The sequence below is a fragment of the Coregonus clupeaformis genome, chromosome 15 (genome assembly GCF_020615455.1).
Source record: "Coregonus clupeaformis isolate EN_2021a chromosome 15, ASM2061545v1, whole genome shotgun sequence".
Classification (NCBI taxonomy): domain Eukaryota; kingdom Metazoa; phylum Chordata; class Actinopteri; order Salmoniformes; family Salmonidae; genus Coregonus; species Coregonus clupeaformis.
Window position 1 is genome coordinate 45,248,426 of NC_059206.1, and position 27,753 is coordinate 45,276,178.

The window sequence follows — 27,753 nt, forward strand, 5'->3', positions numbered from 1 at the left end:
TGGACGTATTAATTGCAGAATAACTGCAGTTACACTGCACTCTAACTACAGGTGTACTGCAGTTATACTGCAATTTGTTTGCTGACACACACAACTTACCAAAATTGTATCTTCTGACTGGTGAATGAAGGAACCCCTGTTATTATTCGGTAGCCTGTGATCAGTCACATCTGGTCAACATTCCTTCATCTTCTTAATTAACCCACGTGCCGCCTACACCTACCTGCTCACTACCTGGCTGTACCGATAGACAGTGCTGTCGAAACTATTGTGTCTGACACTGGAGTACAGTACACGCCCACTGTACTGGTAGGCTACTGAATAGAATTCCCGTTGATTTGGTCCAGATACGCTGTGGAGAAGGCTGTCCCGTATCATCATGTGAATGTTGATGGCCTCGGAGAGATGATCGAACTCGTCTGGCTTTCGCATACACACACCTATTCGCGGGAAACATTTGCAATTTGCAACAGTGGGGAACACTCGCTCAAACTCTTTCCTCAAAGTGTAATGTTCTGTTTGTTTACGTTGAATTAACTTTTTCTTAGTTATGGATGTCTTAAGTGAAAAGATAGGCATGTGCTTTATTTTGTTGGTGTTACTGAGCGCCATGGGGATGTCTTTTGCTATTAAGAGGACATACGTCAGAGGATCAGGTAAGTGGTGCTCATGTCCTCACCTGCATTAAGTTGAAGTTCTGACAATATTTTATTATGGACACCTTATTCAAGTACTTGTTGTGTTGCTTAGTACAAAATCCCCACAGCATTGTTATATTTAGGCTGCACATGGACTTTGTTGACTGTTGGAACGCATTACGGTTTATCTGGGGTTATTCGTACCTGTAGCCCATATAGGTTAATGTCTGAACGTCTTTTCCCAGTAGATAGCTTAAATATCGCTGCCTCTGAAGATGGCTAGGTATTATAGGAATGTGAGCTATGCTGTCAACTCATCAATTCTATAGGTTTGAAAGCAAACATTGTTCAATACAGTTAATCTTTGTTCACTTGGTACTACTGTGTTAAAAATAGTAATGTTGTGCAGAGCGTCTCAATCCACCTCTGGACATCGAGCTGGAGACAATCAACTGCACTGCAGTCAGGGTCAAGTGGAGGATACCCTGGAGACACGTCAGTACCGTTACAGGTTACAAGGTAAGACCTACTGTGTGTCTCACTTGTACACTTCTGGAATGATGATGTTTGAGTGTTTTAAGGAAAACCATCTCTGATCTTAGTTAGTTTCTTAGTTACGTTCTCATGAAGAAGAAAATGGTTTATTTTCAATTGAAATATATCTCTAGTAGACAGAAACCCCATTGTCTTGTGAAACTGTGCGAAGTTTGCTTCCCACACACATCATTAGCTGCTGCAGTTTTAAATGTACTCTCCCAAGGGAAAATCAGAAAGGGTTTGTTTGTTTTTAGTCGCTGTTTATATTCAGACTCTTAGTTGTAATATAGAATTGTGACAAGGCCCTGAGCCTGGGAGGAGATGATTAAATGAATAATCCATGCTTAGAGATCCACATGACAGCTTGTAAAATCCTGTAGTCATTTTGTCATCTAGTCAAAGTCATTTTACCCCCAGTCAGTTTCCCCCAGGGGAGAGCCTACAAAGTAACTGTGTCTTTATAAGAGTGTTCAAGTCTATCAGACATATTTCTAGTCATTTTCTAGTCACTGCTACCTTTGAGATCCAAAACAAGCCTGTCTTTACTGTATTTTAGCAGATCGTTTGTTAACCCTTTACACTCGTGGGATAGTACCAAATTGAAATGTTTCAAACAGAAGAAAATATGAGAAAAACATGCATAACCATGGTAGCAATTGAAAGGGAACACTTTGGAGATTATGGGGAAATGATCAGACCAAAGGTGAGGACACATTAGTTCACCTGACACAAGACTGAACACAAATATTACACTTGCTTTTATGTGCATTTAGCATTTACTTTTTGCAGGATTTGTCGATAATGAAATCTGAAAATACTGTGGATATATTCAGTAACTTAATAACGATATTCATGGGAAATGAGGGGTAGGTACGACATATGACAAAAAATGACAAGGGTTTGCGTAAGAGATCTAACTGGTGTCTCCAAGTGACCACACGCCTCTCCAAAGTGTGCACAGTTACTCAATCATTTCAATGCACTTGGAAAGAGCCTTCAACTATAAGGTGCTTTTTTGAGCTCTCCTAGCATCCGTCATGCCCAGGGCACAAGGGCACGTGCCCCCTCAGATTTGCCCTGTACAATTCTTCTGATGTTAAATTATTTACTAACGTCATTTTTAAGCCCACTTTTAATCATAATTATTTATAAAAATATCTGTAAGCAATATTTTGCGGAGGGGGCACACTGACTGGACCTGCATCCCCACCATCACACAATACTGTTGTTGTTTACGCAATCCAAAAACGGCCCATTATAAATCGCAATCTGGGTCAGGTGGGCATCATTTGAAAGCTTATTCTATTGCCAACATGAAAAGTTATAAAATACGATCTTATAGAAAGGAGTCATGAGTGCATTCAGGTGCGTGTTCCGCAGCAAATTTTCTTCACAATAGACAAACATAGGCTTATTCTGTTCAGAACCTCCCAGGGTAAGATGCCATGTCATCCTTATAACTGTACATCAAACATAACGATCATAAACATTGATGCTGTAAATTACATGAGTTTTATAATATGGAAATGTAAAGTGCACATTTGGACTCGGGTGTGTGGTTTGCTTGTATGACATCACAGCAGTATTTATTATAATCCTCAAGAGCTCATCTTTCAGAACACATCGAGTTCTCCTGATTTACAGCATTCCCCTCTCTCAAGCAACAAAAAATATGCAAAAGTAGCCCAAATAGCGGGAGGGATGGGAGCATCTTCTTGTTGTGCTTTGTGCTGCCGTTTTATAATGCCTGTCAGCTGAATCCCATACATCGCTGTAAAGCGGAGACTCTGAGCTCTGACATGTATAGCATGTTAGCCACTGCGGTCCAATTTAGGTGCTTATCAGTGACCAAATCTGCCATTTTCAACCCGTATACGTGTTATAGGGCTACCAAGGTGACTTGTGTTGTGTATATGATATGATTTAGCAAAGAAAGCCTGTCATGAACTGTCTTTATGCACTTAAAGATGCAGTCCAGTATCTTAAACACAACGAATTTGTAACATATTGTACGAATTGGATTCATACATAAAAAAATAAAATAATTGCAGTTCGTAACATACAGTATCATACGAAATGGATGACGTAGTACACAATTGGATGACATGGTACACAAAAAACAGGGACCCGTTTTGGCTCGTGAGCACCACTTTTAAAACTACTGGCTGAAATTATACAAACGTTTGGGAGCATCACATTTATGAGGAGAAAGATGGGAACAATTAATACTGAGAAATATATTTTATTGAATTAAATTTACAATTAAATATACACTCCCCAAATTATGATATACAGTGGGGAGAACAAGTATTTGATACACTGCCGATTTTGCAGGTTTTCCTACTTACAAAGCATGTAGAGGTCTGTAATTTTTATCATAGGTACACTTCAACTGTGAGAGACGGAATCTAAAACAAAAATCCAGAAAATCACATTGTATGATTTTTAAGTAATTCATTTGCATTTTATTGCATGACATACGTATTTGATCACCTACCAACCAGTAAGAATTCCGGCTCTCACAGACCTGTTAGTTTGTCTTTAACCCTCCCGTTGTCCTAGGGTCAAAATGACCCGCCACTGTGTTGAACCAACTTTATTTAATTTTTATATTTTTGGGATCATTTATGAGAAGGAGGCAGTGATACTTTCTTTAAAGTCTCACTGCCTCCTTCTCACAAATGATCCCAAAAATATAAAAATTAAATAAAGTTGGTTCAACACAGTGGCGGGTCATTTTGACCCTAGGACAACGGGAGGGTTAAGAAGCCCTCCTGTTCTCCACTCATTACCTGTATTAACTGCACCTGTTTGAACTCATTACCTGTATAAAAGACACCTGTCCACACACTCAATCAAACAGACTCCAACCTCTCCACAATGGCCAAGACCAGAGAGCTGTGTAAGGACATCAGGGATAAAATTGTAGACCTGCACAAGGCTGGGATGGGCTACAGGACAATAGGCAAGCAGCTTGGTGAGAAGGCAACAACTGTTGGCGCAATTATTAGAAAATGGAAGAAGTTCAAGATGACGGTCAATCACCCTCGGTCTGGGGCTCCATGCAAGATCTCACCTCGTGGGGCATCAATGACCATGAGGAAGGTGAGGGATCAGCCCAGAACTACACGGCAGGATCTGGTCAATGACCTGAAGAGACACACTATGCCGTCATGGATTAAAATTCTGCAGCGCATGCAAGGTCCCCCTGCTCAAGCCAGCGCATGTCCAGGCCCGTCTGAAGTTTGCCAATGACCATCTGGATGATCCAGAGGAGGAATGGGAGAAGGTCATGTGGTCTGATGAGACAAAAATAGAGCTTTTTGGTCTAAACTCCACTCGCCGTGTTTGGAGGAAGAAGAAGGATGAGTACAACCCCAAGAACACCATCCCAACCGTGAAGCATGGAGGTGGAAACATCATTCTTTGGGGATGCTTTTCTGCAAAGGGGACAGGACGACTGCACCGTATTGAGGGGAGGATGGATGGGGCCATGTATCGCGAGATCTTGGCCAACAACCTCCTTCCCTCAGTAAGAGCATTGCAGATGGGTCGTGGCTGGGTCTTCCAGCATGACAATGACCCGAAACACACAGCCAGGGCAACTAAGGAGTGGCTCCGAAAGAAGCATCTCAAGGTCCTGTAGTGGCCTAGCCAGTCTCCAGACCTGAACCCAATAGAACATCTTTGGAGGGAGCTGAAAGTCCGTATTGCCCAGCGACAGCCCCAAAACCTGAAAGATCTGGAGAAGGTCTGTATGGAGGAGTGGGCCAAAATCCCTGCTGCAGTGTGTGCAAACCTGGTCAAGACCTACAGGAAACGTATGATCTCTGTAATTGCAAACAAAGGTTTCTGTACCAAATATTAAGTTCTGCTTTTCTGATGTATCAAATACTTATGTCATGCAATAAAATGCAAATTAATTACTTAAAAATCATACAATGTGATTTTCTGGATTTTTGTTTTAGATTCCGTCTCTCACAGTTGAAGTGTACCTATGATAAAAAATTACAGACCTCTACATGCTTTGTAAGTAGGAAAACCTGCAAAATCGGCGGTGTATCAAATACTTGTTCTCCCCACTGTATATATTTTTGGCTCTATACTCAATAATTTTGGATTTGACATCAAATGTTTCATATGAGGTGACTGTACAGAATGTCACCTTTTATTTGAGGGTATTTTCATACATATCTGATTTACCATTTAGAAATGAAAGCTTTATAGATCTAGTCCCCATTTGACAAATTTCACTTATAGTGTACAAAAGTAGTCAAAAGTTTAGGGCCCTACCCTAAAGCTTAGTCACTGTTCTAGCCAGCTACCACCCGGGGGAAGGAGGGTGACAGGGGGAGCAGGTAGCTGGCTCGTGGTGGCTATTCAGTAGCCTGATGGTCTGGGGGTAGAAGCTATTGACCAGTCTTTCAGTTTTGCCATAATGCCCCTATACTGCCCACGTCTGAGTGATGGAAGCGGGGAGAACAGTCCGTGGCTGGGGTGCCTGATGATCTTCTTGGCCTTCCTGCGACACCTGGTGTTGTAGGTGTCCTGGAGGGCAGGCAGTGTGCACCCAATGGTGCATTCGGCTGAGCGTACCACCCTCTGTAGTGCCTTGCAGTCAGCGGCGGTGGAGTTGCTGTACCAGGCTGTGATGCAGCCTGACAGTATGCTCTCGATGGTTTTCCCGTAGAACACTGTGAGGGCCCTCAGGGACAGGCCGAATTTCTTCAGCCTCCTGAGGTTGAAGAGTCGCTGTCGTGCCTTCTTCATCACGGTGCCCATGTGTTTAGACCATTTCAGCTGTTCAGAGATGTGTACGCCAAGGAAGTTGACGTTTTTGACAGTCTCCACGGCAGCCCCGTTGATGAGGATGGGAGCGTGCAGGAGGGGACTGAGGACGCACCTTTGTGGGGCCCCCGTGTTGAGGATCAGTGTGGAGGAGTTAATGTTGCCTACCTTCACCACCTGGGGGTGGCCCGTCAGGAAATCCAAGACCCAGTTGCATAGGGAGGAGTTCAGTCCCAGGGCCGTGAGCTTTGTAGTGAGCTTAGAGGGCACTATGGTGTGGGAGGCCGAGCTGTAGTCGATGAACAGCATCCTCACTTATGCATTCCTTTTGTCCAGGTGGGTGAGGGCAGTGTGCAGTGCAGTGGCAATTGCATCGTCCGTGGATCTGTCAGGGCGGTAGGCGAATTGGAGAGGGTCAAGTGTGTCGGGGAGGGAGGAGGTGATGTGGTCTTTGACTAGCCTCTTGAAGCACTTCATGATGACGGAAGTGAGTGCTATGGGTTGGTAGTCATTCAGTTCAGTTACTTTCCCTTTCTTGGGCACGGGATGATCTTGAAGCAGGTGGGAATAACGGCCTGAGCTAGCGAGAGATTTTAAAAAAGAAGGAAAACACAACAGCTTGCTGGTCTGCACATGCTCTGAGGGAGCAGCTAGGGATGCCGTCTGGGCTGGCAGCCTTGCGAAGTTTGAATGACTTACATAGTCCTCCGTGAAGACCGTAAGCACATAGCCCTCGCTGTCCTCAGGGTCTCCTTGGCAGCTCAGTCATTTTGCTCAAAGCGTGAGAAAAATGTATTTAGCTCGTCTGGTAGGGTGGGGTTGGTGTCCACGACATGACTGGCTTTCTTTTTGTAATCTGTGATCATTAGAAAAAAAACTATACACACATAATCCTGAAAAATATACATGGAGTCATTCAACACTGGTCACTGTTTCACCCACTTTATACATTATGTATATTGTGTATTCTAGTCATGGCTCATCCTACAGTTGAAGTCGAAGTTTACATACACTTAGGTTGGAGTCATTAAAACTAGTTTTTCAACCACTCCACAAATTTCTTGTTAACAAACTATAGTTTTGGCAAGTCGGTTAGGACATCTACTTTGTGTATGACACAAGTAATTTTTCCAACAATTGTTTACAGACAGATTCTTTCACTTATAATTCACTGTATCACAATTCCAGTGGGTCAGAAGTTTACATACGCTAAGTTGACTGTGCCTTTAAACAGCTTGGAAAATTCCAGAAAATAATGTCATGGCTTTAGAAGCTTCTGATATGTTAATTGACATAATTTGAGTCAATTGAAGGTGTACCTGTGGATGTATTTCAAGGCCTACCTTCAAACTCAGTGCCTCTTTGCTTGACATCATGGGAAAATCAAAAGAAATCAGCCAAGACCTCAGAAAAAGAATGGTAGACCTCCACAAGTCTGGTTCATCCTTGGGAGCAATTTCCAAACGCCTGAAGGTACCACGTTCATCTGTACAAACAATAGTACGCAAATATAAACACCATGGGATCATGCAGCCGTCATACCGCTCAGGAAGGAGATGCATTCTGTCTCCTAGAGATGAACGTACTTTGGTGCGAAAAGTGCAAATCAAATCCCAGAACAACAGCAAAGGACCCTGTGAAGATGCTGGAGGAAACAGGCACAAAAGTATCTATATCCACAGTAAAACGAGTCCTATATCGACATAACCTGAAAGGCCGCTCAGCAAGGAAGATGCCACTGCTCCAAAACCGCCACGGGGACAAAGATCGTACTTTTTGGATTAATGTCCTCTGGTCTGATGAAACAAAAACAGAACTGTTTGGCCATAATGACCATCGTTATGTTTGGAGGGAAAAGGGGTAGGCTTGCAAGCCGAAGAACACCATCTCAACCGTGAAGCACAGGGGTGGGAGCATCATGCTGTGGGGGTGCTTTGCTGCAGGAGGGACTGGTGCACTTCACAAAATAGATGGCATCATGAGGAAGGACAATTATGTGGATATATTGAAGCAACATCTCAAGACATCAGTCAGGAAATTAAAGCTTGGTCGCAAATGGGTCTTCCAAATGGACAATGACCCCAAGCATACTTCCAAAGTTGTGGCAAAATGGCTTAAGGACAACAAAGTCAAGGTATTGGAGTTGCCATCACAAAGCCCTGACCTCAAGCCTACAGAAGATTTGTGGGCAGAACTGAAAAAGCGTGTGCGAGCAAGGAGGCCTACAAACCTGACTCAGTTACACCAGCTCGGTCAGGAGGAATGGGCCAAAATTCACCCAACTTATTGTGGGAAGCTTGTGGAAGGCTACCCGAAATGTTTGACCCAAGTTAAACAATTTAAAGGCAGTGCTACCAAATACTAATTGAGTGTATGTAAACTTCGGACCAACTGGGAATGTGATGAAAGAAATAAAAGCTGAAAGAAATAATTCTCTCTACTATTATTCTGACGTTTCACATTCTTAAAATAAAGTGGTGATCCTAACTGACCTAAGACAGGGAATTTTTACTAGGATTAAATGTCAGGAATTGCAAAAACTGAGTTTAAATGTATTTGGCTAAGGTGTATGTAAACTTCCGACTTCAACTTATTTTTGTATTTTTCTGGATGATGTGTTTTTTATTGCTAGGGATTACTGCACTGTTGGAGCTAGAGACAAGGATTTCACTGCACTTGCGATAACATCTGTAAATCTGTGTACGTGACCAATAGTGCTTTCATTTCTAAACGGTAAATCAGATATTAATGAAAATACCATCAAATAAAAGTTGACTGTTTTGTACTGACACTTCATGTGAAACTTTTGATCTCAAATCCAAAATGCTGGCGTACAGAGCCAAATTGACGTATGTAGTGGAGTGTATATCAGATGTCACAAAAACTACAATCCCAGAACCTTTAGCTACAGTATCCTGTATTATGTGTTTGAGTTGTTCATGAGCTACTTTACTATCCTTCTCTGGCAATTGCCTATGTGCCGAAGGAAAGCAGGGATTGTGATACTGTACAGGATATACAGTACAGGACAGGAGCTTACCCTGTAGAGGGTTAATGCCAACACTGTGCAGTACCAACACAGGCTCAGGGAGGATGTTTAGAGGTAAGAAGGACAAGTAACACTTCAATCCTATTAGACATGTGAGTGTCCTGCAGGCCTCTTGAACACTCTGCTAATGTGCAGGGAGAGAGAGGTGCACTCATTGATATTGCGTATTGTAGTCTGTGAGGTCCTGGTTGTGTCAAGATGCTAATTCAACTGAACAGACTACAAGCCTTGAGTTATTTTTAAATTATTACAGCACTTTGTCTCATTTGGAGTTCTGTTGTCTGCTTTTAATAGTGTGACAGAGATATTGTTCAGCGTGGCAGTAATCATGTCTTGCTGTGGTTGAGCAGGCAGCTGTACGCTAATTGTTCTACCGTAAAACAACATGCAGTTAGTGTTTCAGCTTTGACAATGGCTTGCCATTGTAATGGGCCACATTGCTAAACGATGAGCTAAGTCAGCCCAGACATCTGTGACACAGTTCAGTGGACTACAGTAACTTAGACTTGGTTCTCTTATAGGCTCTTTTTTGTCCTCTGATATCCTCTAGTCCTTTAGAGCTCATTTGCCCTTTGTATACAGACAACCACATGGTTTCCTTGATTGTTTTACAATACAAATGATCACAGAGGTGATTAACCAGAGGTGTCCTGAGACGGATACAGATATGCAAATTTATATAATTCTACATGTCGTATTTGTGTATTCACGTGTGTGTGTTCTACTGTAGGTGTTTTACACTGAGATGAGGAATGGCCGTCCAGCAAGCTCAGCAGTAGCAGTGAATGTTCCTCTCAGTCTGGACATGTTGGCTACAGTGAGCTATATCTCTATTTCTCCTTCTATATTTAACTATTGAATAAAGTGTATTTCGAAGTTATTCTTTCAACAGTTTTTCTCAGAAAACCCTTTATTTTTACCCCTTAGGTCAAGTTCAATGGGCACACCATTATTGTAAGTGCATTTTGCATTGCATGTTCAACTAATATCGTTAAACTGCGATTACGGATTGTATGAGCACAAATTGAGATTCAGTGTTTGTTGTTTGTTGTATCAACCTATATTTTTTGTATCTTCCTGTGGCTGTAAGGATGTAGAAATTGGCAGTCTGAAGATGGCAGCTCAATATGTGTTCAGTGTGGGTGCGTATGGATGGGCAGGAGAGGGACGACCCAGCGTGCCACGGAGAGTCAGCACCTTCCAACCAGGTAAGTGGATGGAGCAGAGGGTCTCACCATGGCCAGTCTGGTCATCCTGAATGAGGGAAAACCACTGAGCTTACTGCATGTAGCACTGAATCTGGGGCTGAATTTACAGAATGACGTTACTGAATGTGTAGAAAATAATGGAATGGTTGGAGATGGCACTTTGACTACAAATGGCTCTTCTGGGAATGTTATTTTCAGTTCATTCACTGTACTGTACCACAACAATTCAGGGGGGTTGAGGGAGTGTTCATGCACCATGGAACCTACTGAATGACCCTTTGCTCCATTGCCCCTGAATGCACCCAAGCTTTGAGTTAATAACATGGACATGGAATTTCAGAGAAAAGATTTCACATCTTTGATTGTTTTTGTATCTTTCCACCCCCCACCACTACCCCCAACAGAGATGTGCATGCCCCCCTCGGCCCCCTCACAGCCAGCTGTAGGGGCTGTTTCGGACACTGAAACCGAGTTGTCATGGAAACAGAGTGAAGGAAAGGGAAGCTCACCTGTCCTTCATTTCGTTGTGTATTATATCAGGTAAGAGTTATTTTTCTTCTATTATAGTGCTTATTAGAGGGTTCCCCAGGCAAACGCTTGTCTTTTTCATTCCTTTACTTCTGTAATTTTTCCTGAAAGTGTTTAATGGTTAAATGTGCCCTTGAATGAACTTGAAGACCCTTTTGGCTGAAAATAATATGGTTGTGCATAGTCTCGGTTAACCCAGAAGTAAAATCTTGCAAAGTTTGGTCAGCTGCGTCATTAACTTCTGGGTCTATATGTGTTAGAAATTGAGAGTTCCGGTGGTTTGCGAAGTTTCCACCCTCACAAAAGGAAACTCTCAGTCTTCACCCAATCCTGATACGTCTATATAACCAGTGACGAATACCCAAAGACCGGAACTACTGTAGCTCGTTATCTCACGCATCTCATTCAGTCCCGGCAGATTATTCGGTCTACACGCAGAATCTGCCCACGGGAGATTAGGTTGTACACAACGTTCGGTGGCTATTTTCAACTACAGCAATCTCCTTGAACCACTACTCTTACAGATAGGTTGCCAACAAGTTTGGTTTTGATTAACAAAAGTAGTGGAGGAAAAACAATCTAGTAAATATTATGATGAAATATACAGGAGTGCTAAGCATGATAATGGATTTTACAGTGGCACACAAACACCACAATACTTTGCGAGGTTGACAGTTCAATGGGGATGAGCTGTATGATTTGTATGGGTACAAGGATTTAGAGAAGAACTAAATAAATAGTCAATTAGTCAAACATTTGATAGATTTGAATGGACATTCCAAAAGGAGTGTCACGCCCTGGCTCTGGGGACTCTTTTATGTTGAGCCAGGGTGTTAGTTTCTATGTTCTGTATTTCTATGTTGGCCAGGGTGGTTCCCAATCAGAGACGGCTGTAGCTCGTTGTCTCTGATTGGGAACCATACTTAGGTAGTCATTTGGCATTTGTGTGGTGTGGTATCTTGATCCGTAAGGTTTGTGTTTAAACCCTAGGACTTCACGTATCGTTTATTGTTTTGTTCGTGTGTACTCATTAAAAGAATGTACGCTTATCACGCTGCGCCTTGGTCCGCTTCATCATGTGTCGACGATCGTGACAAGGAGTCATTTGAACAGCAAACCGAAGAAATGTTTGCGTGCAGCCTGTTGTTTGCGTGTTGGGACCAAACATGGAATGTTAATGATGCTGTGAAGTACTGTAATATTTTTATTGAGTAATTAATCTCTTGTCTAAAGAGCTGCCAGAATGGCCAGATAGCAGATATCCAGAGCAAGGGACAGACCACACACATACAGTATACACCAGAGAGAGATGATGTGAGTGTGTCTGGATCCAGATAGACACTGTTCCGTCCTTAACAAGATGACTAGAGGGCTAAAATGACTGGAGGGCATCTGAATATTGTTTTCCTCACTTGAATCTGTTGTGCATAGAGGATGGATACTGACTCTATCATTGAAACTACATGACCTGAGTTTAAGGATGGTGACAAAGGCAGTATAATACTTATGAAGGTTGTAGTCAGCATGGATTTGTGGACAAACCTCTAAATTTTGACAAGGGCAAAGCAAACATACTTCACTTGTCTATATTTTGCTGAGCTCATTGAGTTTCACTGACATGCTGTTATTCAGACCGTCACGATTCTATAATGTCTCAATCTGTCACAGCATGCAATTACTGTAAGCAAGCAGGTGTTTGTGTTCTGAAAGAGCCTGTCTCACACATGTACGTAGACGTTGTCTAACGTGAGTAAGAGAGTTCCTAACCTATCCCCTACCTACCTGTCTTTGACACACTACCCAGTCAGATTGTAATGGATGATTAACAAGTTAAATGCATTCACAGTTACTTATACCATTACCTCAGAGTCTGACTCTGTCTCTACCTGTAATACCATGTAGACCAGAGCTGGACACTGAGTGGACATCCCTAAAGGATACAGTGAACAGCAGCTCGGTGGTTGTGAGAGGACTGCAGCCTGAAACCCAGTACCATTTTGCTGTCCAGGCAGTCAATGTCTACGGAGCTAGCCCACCCAGTGCCATCACTGACCCAATATGGACCTTCAGTGAGTGTGGGGAGACATCTCTTCATTAATTATTGTGTTATAAACTGCTTGTCGAAGTCAATGATTGTCATTTATTCATGTCTCTGTGTTAGGTGTGCAGGAAGGGGGAAGCGGGAGCTTGGGTCAGGGTTATCCTAGCAACGGCAACATTAATGAGGAGGATCTGACTGATGTTAAGAACTCTGATTATGGTGCCCTCATTCAGGAGGTAAAAGACAGTGTCATGCAGGCTTCACAATCACTATGTTTCTACTTAGCTATTTCCCAAACATCCAAGTTTCTCTTCTTTATTGTGTCCTACTGTCTTTCCTCCAGCCACTTTTCTCTCTAGAAGAAGACAGAAGATCTCAGCTGAGATCCCGAACATGGACTCCCATCTCACACGAAGGGGGAGGAGGAATGCCTCCTATAGAGATCACTGCTGATTCTGGCACCATCATCACTGCTAACAAGGCAGCCACTATAATATCCATCTCTACCACACAAATTCCCACCAATCACACCCTTACCACCAACCCAGTTGCCCTCACCTTGTCTCCAGGCCTGGATAGCATTCTACCGACCCCTAGCTCAGCCCCACTTCCGGACGGCTCCACCCTGGCTCTCCCCCTCTCCCCTAGCCCTGCTAGCCCCAGGTCCCAGTGGAAGGGACAGGTGAGGACGCTGTATGACCTGTCCTGTGAGGACGCTGTGTGTTATCCCAACAGTATGTGTATAGATGACTACCAAAGTGGGGGCTCTCGCTGCTACTGTGCCCTGGGCAGAGGAGGGGACGCCTGCTCTCAGGGTGAGACGAGAACCACTAATGGACTATTATTGCTTAATTGATTAACACTCTGGAGTATGTTATGGTACTGAATTTGAGCTTATTTTTTAATTTTTTTTAATCTGTTTTTTTTGGTCCTCCAGTTGTAGTGGTGAAATATCCACAGTTTTACGGGTTCTCCCATATTGCCTTTGAGCCTCTGAAGAACTCCTATCAATCCTTTCAGATCATGCTTGAGTTTAAGGTAAAATGTTGATGTCTGTTTCATTCTGAATGTGTTGCAGTTCCTTTATAGAAATAAGCTGTAAAGCTATTTTGTACATCCCAAATAAAAGTCAATGGTATTCTGAAGAATGTAAAACAAATGGATGCTCACCCCTGTCTTGTTACTCCACAGACTGACTCAGAGAATGGCCTTCTGTTGTTCTGTGGGGAGAATGAACATGGCAGTGGAGACTTCACCTCACTGGCTCTGATACATGGGAAGCTCCACTTTAGGTGGGTTCATGTTGATACAAATCAGTCAGTCAGTCACTCACTCACTCACTAACTGACACACCTCACCTCTATCTGTGTGTGCAGGTTTAACTGTGGCACAGGCAGTGCCCAGATAGTGAGTGGGATTCGGGTGGCACTGGGCCAGTGGCACAGTGTCGTTGTCGGCAGGGAGGGTGCGATTGGCTGGCTAAGACTGGACAATGACACACCTGTCACAGGACACTCACAGGTGAGGACAATTCATACTGTATATAGGATGTACATTACAAAAGAGCACACTGCTGCTACTGGTAAATACACAGAACACAGTGTAATAATCCTATGTGCTGCCCGGCCCTGTCTGGGTGTGTATCTCCTAATCTCTGATCCTACAGGGTGACTACAATAAGATCACATTCAGAACTCCTCTTTACGTGGGTGGCTCCCCTAATGCTTATTGGCTGGCCAGGACAGCAGGGACCAATCGGGGTTTCCAGGGGTGTATCCAGATGCTAAGCGTCAACAGCAGGGTGACGGACATGAGGCCTTGGCCAATGGGATGGGCTCTTAGTGGGGCGGATGTGGGTGAGTCACTGAACTGAAGCCACTGGATTCTAATACATTAATGTTTCCATCATAATCTCTTATCTCTCACCTCATTTACTCTCTCTGTTTGTTGGGGAGTTTATCCCTGCTTATTCATGTCATTGTGTGAAGGTCATAGCAAGTAACATGTCAATCAATGATTAACATACAGTGAGGGAAAAAAGTATTTGATCCCCTGCTGATTTTGTACGTTTGCCCACTGACAAAGAAATGATCAGTCTACAATTTTAATGGTAGGTTTATTTGAACAGTGAGAGACAGAATAACAACAAAAAAATCCATAAAAACGCATGTCAAAAATGTTATAAATTGATTTGCATTTTAATGAGGGAAATAAGTATTTTACCCCCCTTCTCAATCAGAAAGATTTCTGGCTCCCAGGTGTATTTTATACAGGTAACGAGCTGAGATTAGGAGCACACTCTTAAAGGGAGTGTATAAAAGACACCTGTCCACAGAAGCAATCAATCAATCAGATTCCAAACTCTCCACCATGGCCAAGACCAAAGAGCTCTCCAAGGATGTCAGGGACAAGATTGTAGACCTACACAAGGCTGGAATGGGCTACAAGACCATCACCAAGCAGCTTGGTGAGAAGGTGACAACAGTTGGTGCGATTATTCGCAAAAGGAAGAAACACAAAAGAACTGTCAATCTCCCTCGGCCTGGGGCTCCATGCAAGGTCTCACCTCGTGGAGTTGCAATGATCATGAGAACGGTGAGGAATCAGCCCAGAACTACATGGGAGAATCTTGTCAATGATCTCAAGGCAGCTGGGACCATAGTCACCAAGAAAACAGTTGGTAACACACTACGCTGTGAAGGACTAAAATCCTGCAGCGCCAGCAAGGTCCCCCTGCTCAAGAAAGCACATATACAGGGCCGTCTGAAGTTTGCCAATGAACATCTGAATGATTCAGAGGAGAACTGGGTGAAAGTGTTGTGGTCAGATGAGATCAAAATCGAGCTCTTTGGCATCAACTCAACTCGCAGTGTTTGGAGGAGGAGGAATGCTGCCTATGACCCCAAGAACACCATCCCCACCGTCAAACATGGAGGTGGAAACATTATGCTTTGGGGTTGTTTTTCTGCTAAGGGGACAGGACAACTTCACCGCATCAAAGGGACGATGGACGGGGCCATGTACCGTCAAATCTTGGGTGAGAACCTCCTTCCCTCAGCCAGGGCATTGAAAATTGGTCGTGGATGGGTATTCCAGCATGACAATGACCCAAAACACACGGCCAAGGCAACAAAGGAGTGGCTCAAGAAGAAGCACATTAAGGACCTGGAGTGGCCTAGCCAGTCTCCAGACCTTAATCCCATAGAAAATCTGTGGAGGGAGCTGAAGGTTCGAGTTGACAAATGTCATCCTCGAAACCTTAATGACTTGGAGAAGATCTGCAAAGAGGAGTGGGACAAAATCCCTCCTGAGATGTGTGCAAACCTGGTGGCCAACTACAAGAAACGTCTGACCTCTGTGATTGCCAACAAGGGTTTTGCCACCAAGTACTAAGTCATGTTTTGCAGAGGGGTCAAAGACTTATTTCCCTCATTAAAATGCAAATCAATTTATATCATTTTTGACATGCGTTTTTCTGGATTTTTGTTGTTGTTATTCTGTCTCTCACTGTTCAAATAAACCTACCATTAAAATTATAGCCTGATCATATCTTTGTCAGTGGGCAAACGTACAAAATCAGCAGGGGATCAAATACTTTTTTCCCTCACTGTACAAGTGTTTAATGACAGTAGGTTATAAACTTCTATTTGTTTTTAAGCCCCTTGCCATGTCTTATTTGCTGTTGGAACCAACAACTTCCTGGTCACTGGCCCATTTGCCTTCTTTCTTGTTGATGTTTGAATATCCTAAAAACATACTGTAATCTTGAGTCAGTTGCTCAGTATATATTGTGACACACAGCAGTCCTTGTTGTGTACAACATGTGCACATTAAGACTGTGTGCAGACAAAGCTTTGATGTGTGGGTCTGCGTCTGGTTAGATAGAATGGCCTAGGGTTGGTGAGATGTGTTTCTATGGCAGCCTCTGGAAGTCTTCCTCCTCATCACTCCTATTATTCAGAGAGACAGAAAGGAAGTCTGTGTTCTAGTTCAATAGGATTTGATGAATGCCAGCAGGGAGATGCCAATGTGGTCAGACACAATAGTCCCTAATGAGCTGTCCCTAAATTAGATTATATAAAAAAGTGATTTTTGTTGACACACTTTCTATCTTTTATTTTTCTCTCTGCCTTTTTTTTAGCTCTTTCTCTGTATCTCTCTCTCTCTCTAGCTCTCTTTCTTTCAATATCTCTCTACCTATTTTCTCTTTCTATCTTTCTCTCTCGCTCCCTCGCTCTCTTGCTCACTTTCACAAACATCTATTCTGTAAGTAGGACTGTTTAAATGACTGGTATACTGTGGTGTGAGACAGTGTGTTAGTGTATGTGGTTCACCCTGTAGGTGAATGCAGTGCCAGTGTCTGTGAAGGGGTCACTTGTGCCAATGGAGGAACTTGCTTTGCCAGCCATGCAGATTGGTACATATGTCTGTGCCCACTGGGTTATAGGGGTCCTCTATGCCAGGAGAGTGAGTAGCTACCACATCTTCTGATTTTCTATTTTATAACCTACTGTAATCTCACACACACACACACACACACACCTTACCTGTATCCCCTTCTATGTATTCCCCCAGGCTTCCAGCTGGTGGTGCCGTACTTTAATGCGTCTGTGCTGTCATACGCTAGCACCCCCTGGCCTCAGTCCTCCAGACACTACCTGTCCTGGATGGAGTTTGAGGTGACCTTCAGGCCGACAGCTCCTGATGGCACTCTGCTCTACAGCCAGGACTCAGCCAGCAGAGACTTCCTGTCAATCAGTCTGGTGGGAGGATACCTGGAGTTCAGCTTCGACTGTGGCTCTGGGACAGCCAAAATCAGGTTAGGAATAACAGTAGGGTTGCTTAGTCGTGGGGGAAGCATGCACATTTTTATACTTCAACATGTTGACGTTGTAGAGCAATCACATTCTGAGGAAAGGCCATCATCTATGTGCAGAACCAAGGCATTACATAAATGTAACCAAATAGGAGAAATGGTGTGTCTGGTCAGCACTGGAAAGGCTGATGTATCTGTTTATATGCAGGAGTGAAGAGCCGCTCACAATGAACGAGTGGCATGAGCTGCGTGTCTCCAGGACAGGCAGAGAGGGCATCCTGCAGGTGGATAACCAGATTCCCACACACAGCCTGTCAGAGGTACTGACCTTCATGGAGCCCACTGAAAACATACACTGAACATTTCAGTAAAGACTGATCATAATGTTTGAATAAACTGTAAATTAGAAATGTGAATTTGGTTGTCTTTGATTGTTGTTTTAAGTAAATGTAGTTTGGCTTCCTCTCTCCTGTTGCTCAGGGAGCATTCACTCAGATCAGGTGCAGCGGTCCTCTGTTCATCGGGGGCGTTCCAGAACGCATCAACCCCAGGACTAAGATCAATGCTGGTGCTGCCCTGCTCCACCACTTCACTGGTAGCATCCAAAAGGTACCACAGCTCAATGAGCCCCCAGTGTTTGGTTTGTAGATATGACACCACCCAGCAAACGGAATGTCCTGTGGACGTTCCCATTTTGTCCCTTAAGGGTTTCAGTGCGACGTTATCCCACTGACGTTCTAAGAACACTGCGTGATGGTCCCAAGGGAATGTTCTCTGGGGGACCTTTGTCTAGTTCCCTGTATGTTCCCAGGACGTCACTGAGGACCATGTCAGGACCTTTTTAGGATGTTCTCAGGACTTTCATTTTACTAGTCCTTAGGACATCACGTGATGGTCCCAAGTGAACGTTCTCTGGCGGACCTTTTTATAGTTCCCGGTTTGTTCCGGGGACGCTTTTAGGACATTCTTGGGACATTGTGTCATGGTCCCCTGATAGTCCCCTGAACATTCTTTGGACGTTGTGTCATGGTCCCTTGGAGGTTTTGTCAGGTTCCCGGTTTGTCCCGGGGACATCCTCGAGGGCGTTTTTAGGACGTTCTTGGGACGTTCATTCGTGGTCCCCTGGAGGTTTAGTCTATTTCTCAGTTTGTCCAGGGGACATTGTGTCAGGTGATGGTCCCAGGTGTCCCAAACCATTATAAATAAAGCAATGAAATGGTATAGGGGTTTTAAGGTAAATGGTACGCTGTTCAGCTAAAATAGTGTACAAATATTTAATCAATGACAATATGATTACATTTGACATGATCACTTAGTACTGACTTTCCAATGTGGTATTCGAACTCACAACTTCTGGATTTGGGGTATGTTGACCTTTCTGATGCACCACAGAAGTCCCCTCCCTACACATTCATTACCTATAATACATTTCTGCACTTAGGAAAAGAGTGCCATCTGCACTGCTATTTTACTTATCAATTAATCTGACTATTCTCTTATTGATTTAATTTCAGCAATTTGAGTTTCGGATTTTGGTATAGTTGTCAAATGTTGGTGGGGCATATTATTCTGTTTTAATGTTACACCATGATAAATAAATAAATAAAAAATCAGTATATTTTGCAAAGTGTAGGAACAGTCCTACAGGTGAAATCTGTTATTGATACAGACATGGTGGCATAGCAGGAGGATTGGAACGCTGTGAACCAAGAGGTTGTGAGTTCAAATCCCAGGTGAGGACATATTAAATAGTAATTACTGTATGAAAAAAACATACGCAATGTAATAATGTATGTCAAAATGTGTGAACTATATACAGTGGGGGAAAAAAATATTTAGTCAGCCACCAATTGTGCAAGTTTTTTTCCCCACTGTAAGTTGAAAACACTGTATGTGAAAAGCACTGTGTGAGTCCCTAGCATTGCCAAAAGACAAAGAGCTGTGACTGGTTGGAAAGTAATGAAGAGAAATATATATTTTTAAAGGATACAGTTGAAGTCGGAAGTTTACATACACTTAGGTTGGAGTCATTAAAACTTGTTTTTCAACCACTCCACAAATGTCTTGTTAACAAACTATAGTTTTGGCAAGTCGTTATGATATCTACTTTGTGCATGACACAAGTAATTTTCCAACAATTGTTTACAGACAGATTATTTCACTTATAATTCACTGTATCACAATTCCAATGGGTCAGAAGTTTACATACACTAAATTGACTGTGCCTTTAAACAGCTTGGAAAATTCCAGAAAATGATGTCATGGCTTTAGAAGCTTCTGATAGGCTAATTGACATCATTGGAGGTGTACCTGTGGATGTATTTCAAGACCTACCTTCAAACTCAGTGCCTCTTTGCTTGACATCAAGAAATCAGCCAAGACCTCAGAAAAAAAGACCTCCACAAGTCTGGTTCATCCTTGGGAGCAATTTCCAAATGCCTGAAGGTACCACGTTCATCTGTACAAACAATAGTACGCAAGTATAAACATGGGACCACGCAGCCGTCATACCGCTCAGGAAGGAGACGCGTTCTGTCACCTAGAGATGAAAGTACTTTGGTGCGAAAAGTGCAAATCAATCACAGAACAACAGCAAAGGACCTTGTGAAGATGCTGGAGGAAACAGGTACAAAAGTATCTATATCCACAGTAAAACGAGTCCTATATCGACATAACCTGAAAGGCCGCTCAGCAAGGAAGAAGCCACTGCTCCAAAACCGCCATTAAAAAGCCAGACTACGGTTTGCAACTGCAGATGGGGACAAAGATTGTACTTTTTGGAGAAATGTCCTCCGGTCTGATGAAACAAAAATAGAACTGTTTGGCCATAATGACCATCGTTATGTTTGGAGGAAAAAGGGGTAGGCTTGCAAGCTGAAGAACACCATCCCAACAGTGAAGCACGGGGGTGGCAGCATCATGCTGTGAGGGTGCTTTAATGCAGGAGGGACTGGCGCACTTCACAAAATAGATGGCATCATGAGGAAGGAAAATGATGTGGATATATTGAAGCAACATCTCAAGACATCAGTCAGGAAGTTAAAGCTTGCCCGCAAATGGGTCTTCCAAATGGACAATGATCCCAAGCATACTTCCAAAGTTGTGGCAAAATGGCTTAAGGACAACAAAGTCAAGGTATTGGAGTGGCCATCACAAAGCCCTGACCTTAATCATATAGAACATTTGAGGGAAGAAATGAAAAAGTGTGTGCGAGCAAGGAGGCCTTCAAATCTGACTCAGTTACAGCTCTGTCAGGAGGAAAGGGCCAAAATTCACCCAACTTATTGTGCGAAGCTTGTGGAAGGCTACCCGAAACGTTTGACCCAAGTTAAACAATTTAAAGGCAATGCTACCAAATACTAATTGAGTGTATGTAAACTTCTGACCCACTGGGAATGTGATGAAAGAAATAAAAGGTGAAATAAATAATTCTCTCTACTATTATTCTGACATTTCACATTCTTAAAATTAAGTGGTGATCCTAACTGACCTAAGACAGGGAATTTGTACTAGGATTAAATGTCAGGAATTGTTAAAAACTGAGTTTAAATGTACTTGGCTAAGGTGTAGGTAAACTTCCGACTTCAACTGTATGTATATATATGTATATATATGTATTTATATGTATGTGTATGTATGCATATGTATATACAGCTGTGGAAAAAATTAAAAGACCACTGCAAATGTTTCTTAAATCAGCATCTCTACATGTATGACAGCCATTCCATTCCAGTGTCTATTGAATTCCAACACAGGCACACCTCATTCTACTGAATTAGGGACTGATTAGGTGATCACTTGAACCAAATCTTATTTAACGAGGAAAAGTATAAAAACCACTGCTGTGGTGATCACTATCCGCTTGCAATAGGACCAGCTGGATGGCAAAAACAGTGCTAATAGTAACCCAAAAGTAATATGAATCAAAAAATAACTATTGACCATGCCAAAAGAGTTGAAAAGGAATGTTTTGAGTGAGGAAAAGAAGGGTTCAATTCTGGCTTTACTGGCAGAGTGATACAGTGAGTGTCAGGTTGCTTCCATCCTTAAAATTTCAAAGACGGGGGTTCATAAGAACAAGGTCAAGCAGCAGACATTGGGGACAACAAAGCTACAGACCGACAGAGGGTGAAAACGACTCTCTACTGACTGGGATGACCGCCAACTCATTCGAATGTCACTCAACAACCGTAGGATGACATCAAGTGACCTACAAAAATAATGGCAAACGGCAGCTGGTGTGAAGTGCACGGCGAGGATGGTTCGAAACAGGCTCCTAGGGGCAGGGCTAAAGTCGTGCAAAGCTAGAAAAAAGCCCTTCATCAATTAGAAGCAAAGAAGAGCCAGGCTGAGGTTTGCAAAAGACCATAAGGATTGGACCGTAGAGGACTAGAGTAAGGTCATCTTCTCTGATGAGTCCAATTTTCAGCTTTGCCCAACACCTGGTCTTCTAATGGTTAGACGGAGACCTGGAGAGGCCTACAAGCCACAGAGTCTCGCACTCATTGTGAAATTTGGTGGAGGATCAGTGATGATCTGGGGGTGCTTCAGCAAGGCTGGAATCGGGCAGATTTGTCTTTGTGAAGGACGCATAAATCAAGCCACGTACAAGGTTGTCCTGGAAGAAAACTTGCTTCCTTTTCTCTGACATTGTTCCCCAACTCTGAGGATTGGTTTTTCCAGCAGGACAATGCACCATGCCACACAGCCAGGTCAACGAAGGTGTGGATGGAGGACCACCAGATCAAGACCCTGTCATGGCCAGCCCAATCTCCAGACCTGAACCCCATTGAAAACTTCTGGAATGTGATCAAGAGGAAGATGGATGGTCACAAGCCATCAAACAAATGATTTTTTGCACCAGGAGTGGCATAAAGTAACCCAACATCAATGTGAAAGACTGGTGGAGAGCATGCCAAGACGCATGAAAGCTGTGATTGAAAATCAGGGTTATTCCACCAAATATTGATTTCTGAACTCTTCCTAAATTAAAACATTACTATTGTGTTGTTTAGAAATGAACATTAACTTATTTTCTTTGTATTATTCGAGGTCTGACAACACTGCATCTTTTTTGTTATTTTGACCAGTTGTCATTTTCTGCAAATAAATGCTCTAAATGACAATATATTTATTTGGAATTTGGGAGAAATGTTGTCAGTAGTTTATAGAATAAAACAAAAATGTTGTTATTTTTACCCAAACACATACATATAAATAGTAAAACCAGAGAAATAATAATTAATTTTGCAGTGGTGTCTTAATTTATTCCGCAGCTGTGTGTGTGTGTGTGTGTGTGTGTGTGTGTGTGTGTGTGTGTGTGTGTGTGTGTACGTACGTACACTGCTAAAAAAAATAAAGGGAACACTTAAACAACACAATGTAACTCCAAGTCAATCACACTTCTGTGAAATCAAACTGTCCACTTAGGAAGCAACACTGATTGACAATACATTTCACATGCTGTTGTGCAAATGGAATAGACAACAGGTGGAAATTATAGGCAATTAGCAAGACACCCCCAATAAAGGACTGGTTTTGCAGGTGGTGACCACAGACCACTTCTCAGTTCCTATGCTTCCTGGCTGATGTTTTGGTCACTTTTGAATGCTGGAGGTGCTTTCACTCTAGTGGTAGCATGAGACGGAGTCTACAACCCACACAAGTGGCTCAGGTAGTGCAGCTCATCCAGGATGGCACATCAATGCGAGCTGTGGCAAGAAGGTTTGCTGTGTCTGTCAGCGTAGTGTCCAGAGCATGGAGGCGCTACCAGGAGACAGGCCAGTACATCAGGAGACGTGGAGGAGGCCGTAGGAGGGCAACAACCCAGCAGCAGGACTGCTACCTCCGCCTATGTGCAAGGAGGAGCAGCAGGAGCACTGCCAGAGCCCTGCAAAATGACCTCCAGCAGGCCACAAATGTGCATGTGTCTGCTCAAACGGTCAGAAACAGACTCCATGAGGGTGGTATGAGGGCCCGACGTCCACAGGTGGGGGTTGTGCTTACAGCCCAACACCGTGCAGGACATTTGGCATTTGCCAGAGAACACCAAGATTGGTAAATTCGCCACTGGTGCCCTGTGCTCTTCACAGATGGAAGCAGGTTCACACTGAGCACATGTGACAGAGTCTGGAGACGCCGTGGAGAACGTTCTGCTGCCTGCAACATCCTCCAGCATGACCGGTTTGGCGGTGGGTCAGTCATGGTGTGGGGTGGCATTTCTTTGGGGGGCCGCACAGCCCTCCATGTGCTCGCCAGAGGTATCCTGACTGCCATTAGGTACCGAGATGAGATCCTCAGGCCCCTTGTGAGACCATATACTGGTGCGGTTGGCCCTGGGTTCCTCCTAATGCAAGACAATGCTAGACCTCATGTGGCTGGAGTGTGTCAGCAGTTCCTGCAAGAGGAAGGCATTGATGCTATGGACTGGCCCGCCCCTTCCCCAGACCTGAATCCAATTGAGCACATCTGGGACATCATGTCTCGCTCCATCCACCAACGCCACGTTGCACCACAGACTGTCCAGGAGTTGGTGGATGCTTTAGTCCAGGTCTGGGAGGAGATCCCTCAGGAGACCATCCGCCACCTCATCAGGAGCATGCCCAGGTGTTGTAGGGAGGTCATACAGGCACGTGGAGGCCACACACACTACTGAGCCTCATTTTGACTTGTTTTAAGGACATTACATCAAAGTTGGATCAGCCTGTAGTGTGGTTTTCCACTTTAATTTTGAGGGTGACTCCAAATCCAGACCTCCATGGGTTGATAAATTTGATTTCCATTGATCATTTTTGTGTGATTTTGTTGTCAGCACATTCAACTATGTAAAGAAAAAAGTATTTAATAAGATTATTTCATTCATTCAGATCTAGGATGTGTTATTTTAGTGTTCCCTTAATTTTTTTGAGCAGTGTATATATATATATATGTGTATATATATGTGTATATATACAGTGAGGGAAAAAAGTATTTGATCACCTGCTGATTTTGTACGTTTGCCCACTGACAAAGACATGATCATTCTATATAATTTTAATGGTAGGTTTATTTGAACAGTGAGAGACAGAATAACAACAAAAATAATCCAGAAAAACGCATGTCAAAAATTTTATAAATTGATTTACATTTTAATGAGGGAAATAAGTATTTGACCCCTCTGCAAAACATGACTTAGTACTTGGTGGCAAGGTTTGCACACATCTCAGGAGGGATTTTGTCCCACTCCTCTTTGCAGATCTTCTCCTAGTCATTAAGGTTTCGAGGCTGACATTTGGCAACTCGAACCTTCAGCTCCCTCCACAGATTTTCTATGGGATTAAGGTCTGGAGACTGGCTAGGCCACTCCAGGACCTTAATGTGCTTCTTCTTGAGCGACTCCTTTGTTGCCTTGGCCGTGTGTTTTGGGTCATTGTCATGCTGGAATACCCATCCACGACCCATTTTCAATGCCCTGGCTGAGGGAAGGAGGTTCTCACCCAAGATTTGACGGTACATGGCCCCGTCCATCATCCCTTTGATGCGGTGAAGTTGTCCTGTCCCCTTATCAGAAAAACACCCCCAAAGCATAATGTTTCCACCTCCGTGTTTGACGGTGGGGATGGTGTTCTTGGGGTCATAGGCAGCATTCCTCCTCCCCCAAACACGGCGAGTTGAGTTGATGCCAAAGAGCTCGATTTTGGTCTCATCTGACCACAACACTTTCACCCAGTTCTCCTCTGAATCATTCAGATGTTCATTGGCAAACTTCAGACGGCCCTGTATATGTGCTTTCTTGAGCAGGGGGACCTTGCGGGCGCTGCAGGATTTCAGTCCTTCACGGCGTAGTGTGTTACAAATTGTTTTCTTGGTGACTATGGTCCCAGCTGCCTTGAGATCATTGACAAGATCCTCCCGTGTAGTTCTGGGCTGATTCCTCACCATTCTCATGATCATTGCAACTCCACGAGGTGAGATCTTGCATGGAGCCCCAGGCCGAGGGAGATTGACAGTTCTTTTGTGTTTCTTCCATTTGCGAATAATCTCACCAACTGTTGTCACCTTCTCACCAAGCTGCTTGGCGATGGTCTTGTAGCCCATTCCAGCCTTGTGTAGGTCTACAATCTTGTCCCTGACATCCTTGGAGAGCTCTTTGGTCTTGGCCATGGTGGAGAGTTTGGAATCTGATTGATTGATTGCTTCTGTGGACAGGTGTCTTTTATACAGGTAACAAGCTGAGATTAGGAGCACTCCCTTTAAGAGTGTGCTCCTAATCTCAGCTCGTTACCTGTATAAAAGACACCTGGGAGCCAGAAATCTTTCTAATTGAGAGGGGGTCAAATACTTATTTCTCTCATTAAAATGCAAATCAATTTATAACATTTTTGACATGCTTTTTTCTGGATTTTTTTGTTGTCATTCTGTCTCTCACTGTTCAAATAAACCTAGCATTAAAATTATAGAATGATCATGTCTTTGTCAGTGGGCAAACGTACAAAATCAGCAGGGGATCAAATACTTTTTTCCCTCACTGTATATACAGTGGGGGGGGGGGGAAGTATTTAGTCAGCCACCAATTGTGCAAGTTCTCCCACTTAAAAAGATGAGAGAGGCCTGTAATTTTCATCATAGATACACGTCAACTATGACAGACAAAATGAGAATTTTTTTCTCCAGAAAATCACATTGTAGGATTTTTTATGAATTTATTTGCAAATTATGGTGGAAAATAAGTATTTGGTCAATAACAAAAGTTTCTCAATACTTTGTTATATACCCTTTGTTGGCAATGACACAGGTCAAACGTTTTCTGTAAGTCTTCACAAGGTTTTCACACACTGTTGCTGGTATTTTGGCCCATTCCTCCATGCAGATCTCCTCTAGAGCAGTGATGTTTTTGGGCTGTCGCTGGGCAACACGGACTTTCAACTCCCTCCAAAGATTTGCTATGGGGTTGAGATCTGGAGACTGGCTAGGCCACTACAGGACCTTGAAATGCTTCTTACGAAGCCACTCCTTCGTTGCCCGGGCGGTGTGTTTGGGATCATTGTCATGCTGAAAGACCCAGCCACGTTTCATCTTCAATGCCCTTGCTGATGGAAGGAGGTTTTCACTCAAAATCTCACGATACATGGCCCCATTCATTCTTTCATGGATCAGTCGTCCTGGTCCCTTTGCAGAAAAACAGCCCCAAAGCATGATGTTTCCACCCCCATGCTTCACAGTAGGTATGGTGTTCTTTGGATGCAACTCAGCATTCTTTGTCCTCCAAACACGACGAGTTGAGTTTTTACCAAAAAGTTATATTTTGGTTTCATATGACATTCTCCCAATCCTCTTCTGGATCATCCAAATGCACTCTAGCAAACTTCAGACGGGCCTGGACATGTACTGGCTTAAGCAGGGGGACACGTCTTGCACTGCAGGATTTAAGTCCCTGGCGGCGTAGTGTGTTACTGATGGTAGGCTTTGTTACTTTGGTCCCAGCTCTCTGCAGGTCATTCACTAGGTCCCCCCGTGTGGTTCTGGGATTTTTGCTCACCGTTCTTGTGATCATTTTGACCCCACGGGGTGAGATCTTGCATGGAGCCCCAGATCGAGGGAGATTATCAGTGGTCTTGTATGTCTTCCATTTCCTAATAATTGCTCCCACTGTTTATTTCTTCAAACCAAGCTGCTTACCTATTGCAGATTCAGTCTTCCCAGCCTGGTGCAGGTCTACAATTTTGTTTCTGGTGTCATTTGACAGCTCTTTGGTCTTGGCCATAGTTGAGTTTGGAGTGTGACTGTTTGAGGTTGTGGACAGGTGTCTTTTATACTGATAACAAGTTCAAACAGGTGCCATTAATACAGGTAACGAGTGGAGGACAGAGGAGCCTCTTAAAGAATAAGTTACAGGTCTGTGAGAGCCAGAAATCTTGCTTGTATGTAGGTGACCAAATACTTATTTTCCACCATAATATATATATACAGTGGAGAGAACAAGTATTTGATACACTGCCGATTTTGCAGGTTTTCCTACTTACAATGCATGTAGAGGTCTGTAATTGTTATCATAGGTACACTTCAACTGTGAGAGATGGAATCTAAAACAAAAATCCAGAAAATCACATTGTTTGATTTTTAAGTAATTAATGTGCATTTTATTGCATGACATAAGTATTTGATACATC

The 27,753-nt window shown here is 43.3% G+C and overlaps 1 protein-coding gene across 1 annotated transcript in view; it reads left to right on the forward strand.

The window, feature by feature from the left end:
• Nucleotides 1-358: 358 nt before the first annotated feature.
• The window catches only part of LOC121583279 (pikachurin-like), a 33,390-nt gene continuing 5,995 nt past the window's right edge, over nt 359-27,753 (forward strand). The window contains exons 1-17 of the mRNA XM_041899461.1: nt 359-656; nt 1,048-1,157; nt 9,743-9,829; nt 9,940-9,966; nt 10,103-10,220; nt 10,625-10,760; nt 12,651-12,817; nt 12,910-13,025; nt 13,133-13,604; nt 13,727-13,827; nt 13,981-14,081; nt 14,166-14,310; nt 14,456-14,645; nt 17,131-17,256; nt 17,365-17,608; nt 17,814-17,925; nt 18,086-18,214. Of these exons, the coding sequence (XP_041755395.1) occupies nt 551-656; nt 1,048-1,157; nt 9,743-9,829; nt 9,940-9,966; nt 10,103-10,220; nt 10,625-10,760; nt 12,651-12,817; nt 12,910-13,025; nt 13,133-13,604; nt 13,727-13,827; nt 13,981-14,081; nt 14,166-14,310; nt 14,456-14,645; nt 17,131-17,256; nt 17,365-17,608; nt 17,814-17,925; nt 18,086-18,214 (2,487 nt within the window). The 5' untranslated portion in view covers nt 359-550. The remainder of the gene's footprint in view (nt 657-1,047; nt 1,158-9,742; nt 9,830-9,939; nt 9,967-10,102; nt 10,221-10,624; nt 10,761-12,650; nt 12,818-12,909; nt 13,026-13,132; nt 13,605-13,726; nt 13,828-13,980; nt 14,082-14,165; nt 14,311-14,455; nt 14,646-17,130; nt 17,257-17,364; nt 17,609-17,813; nt 17,926-18,085; nt 18,215-27,753) is intronic.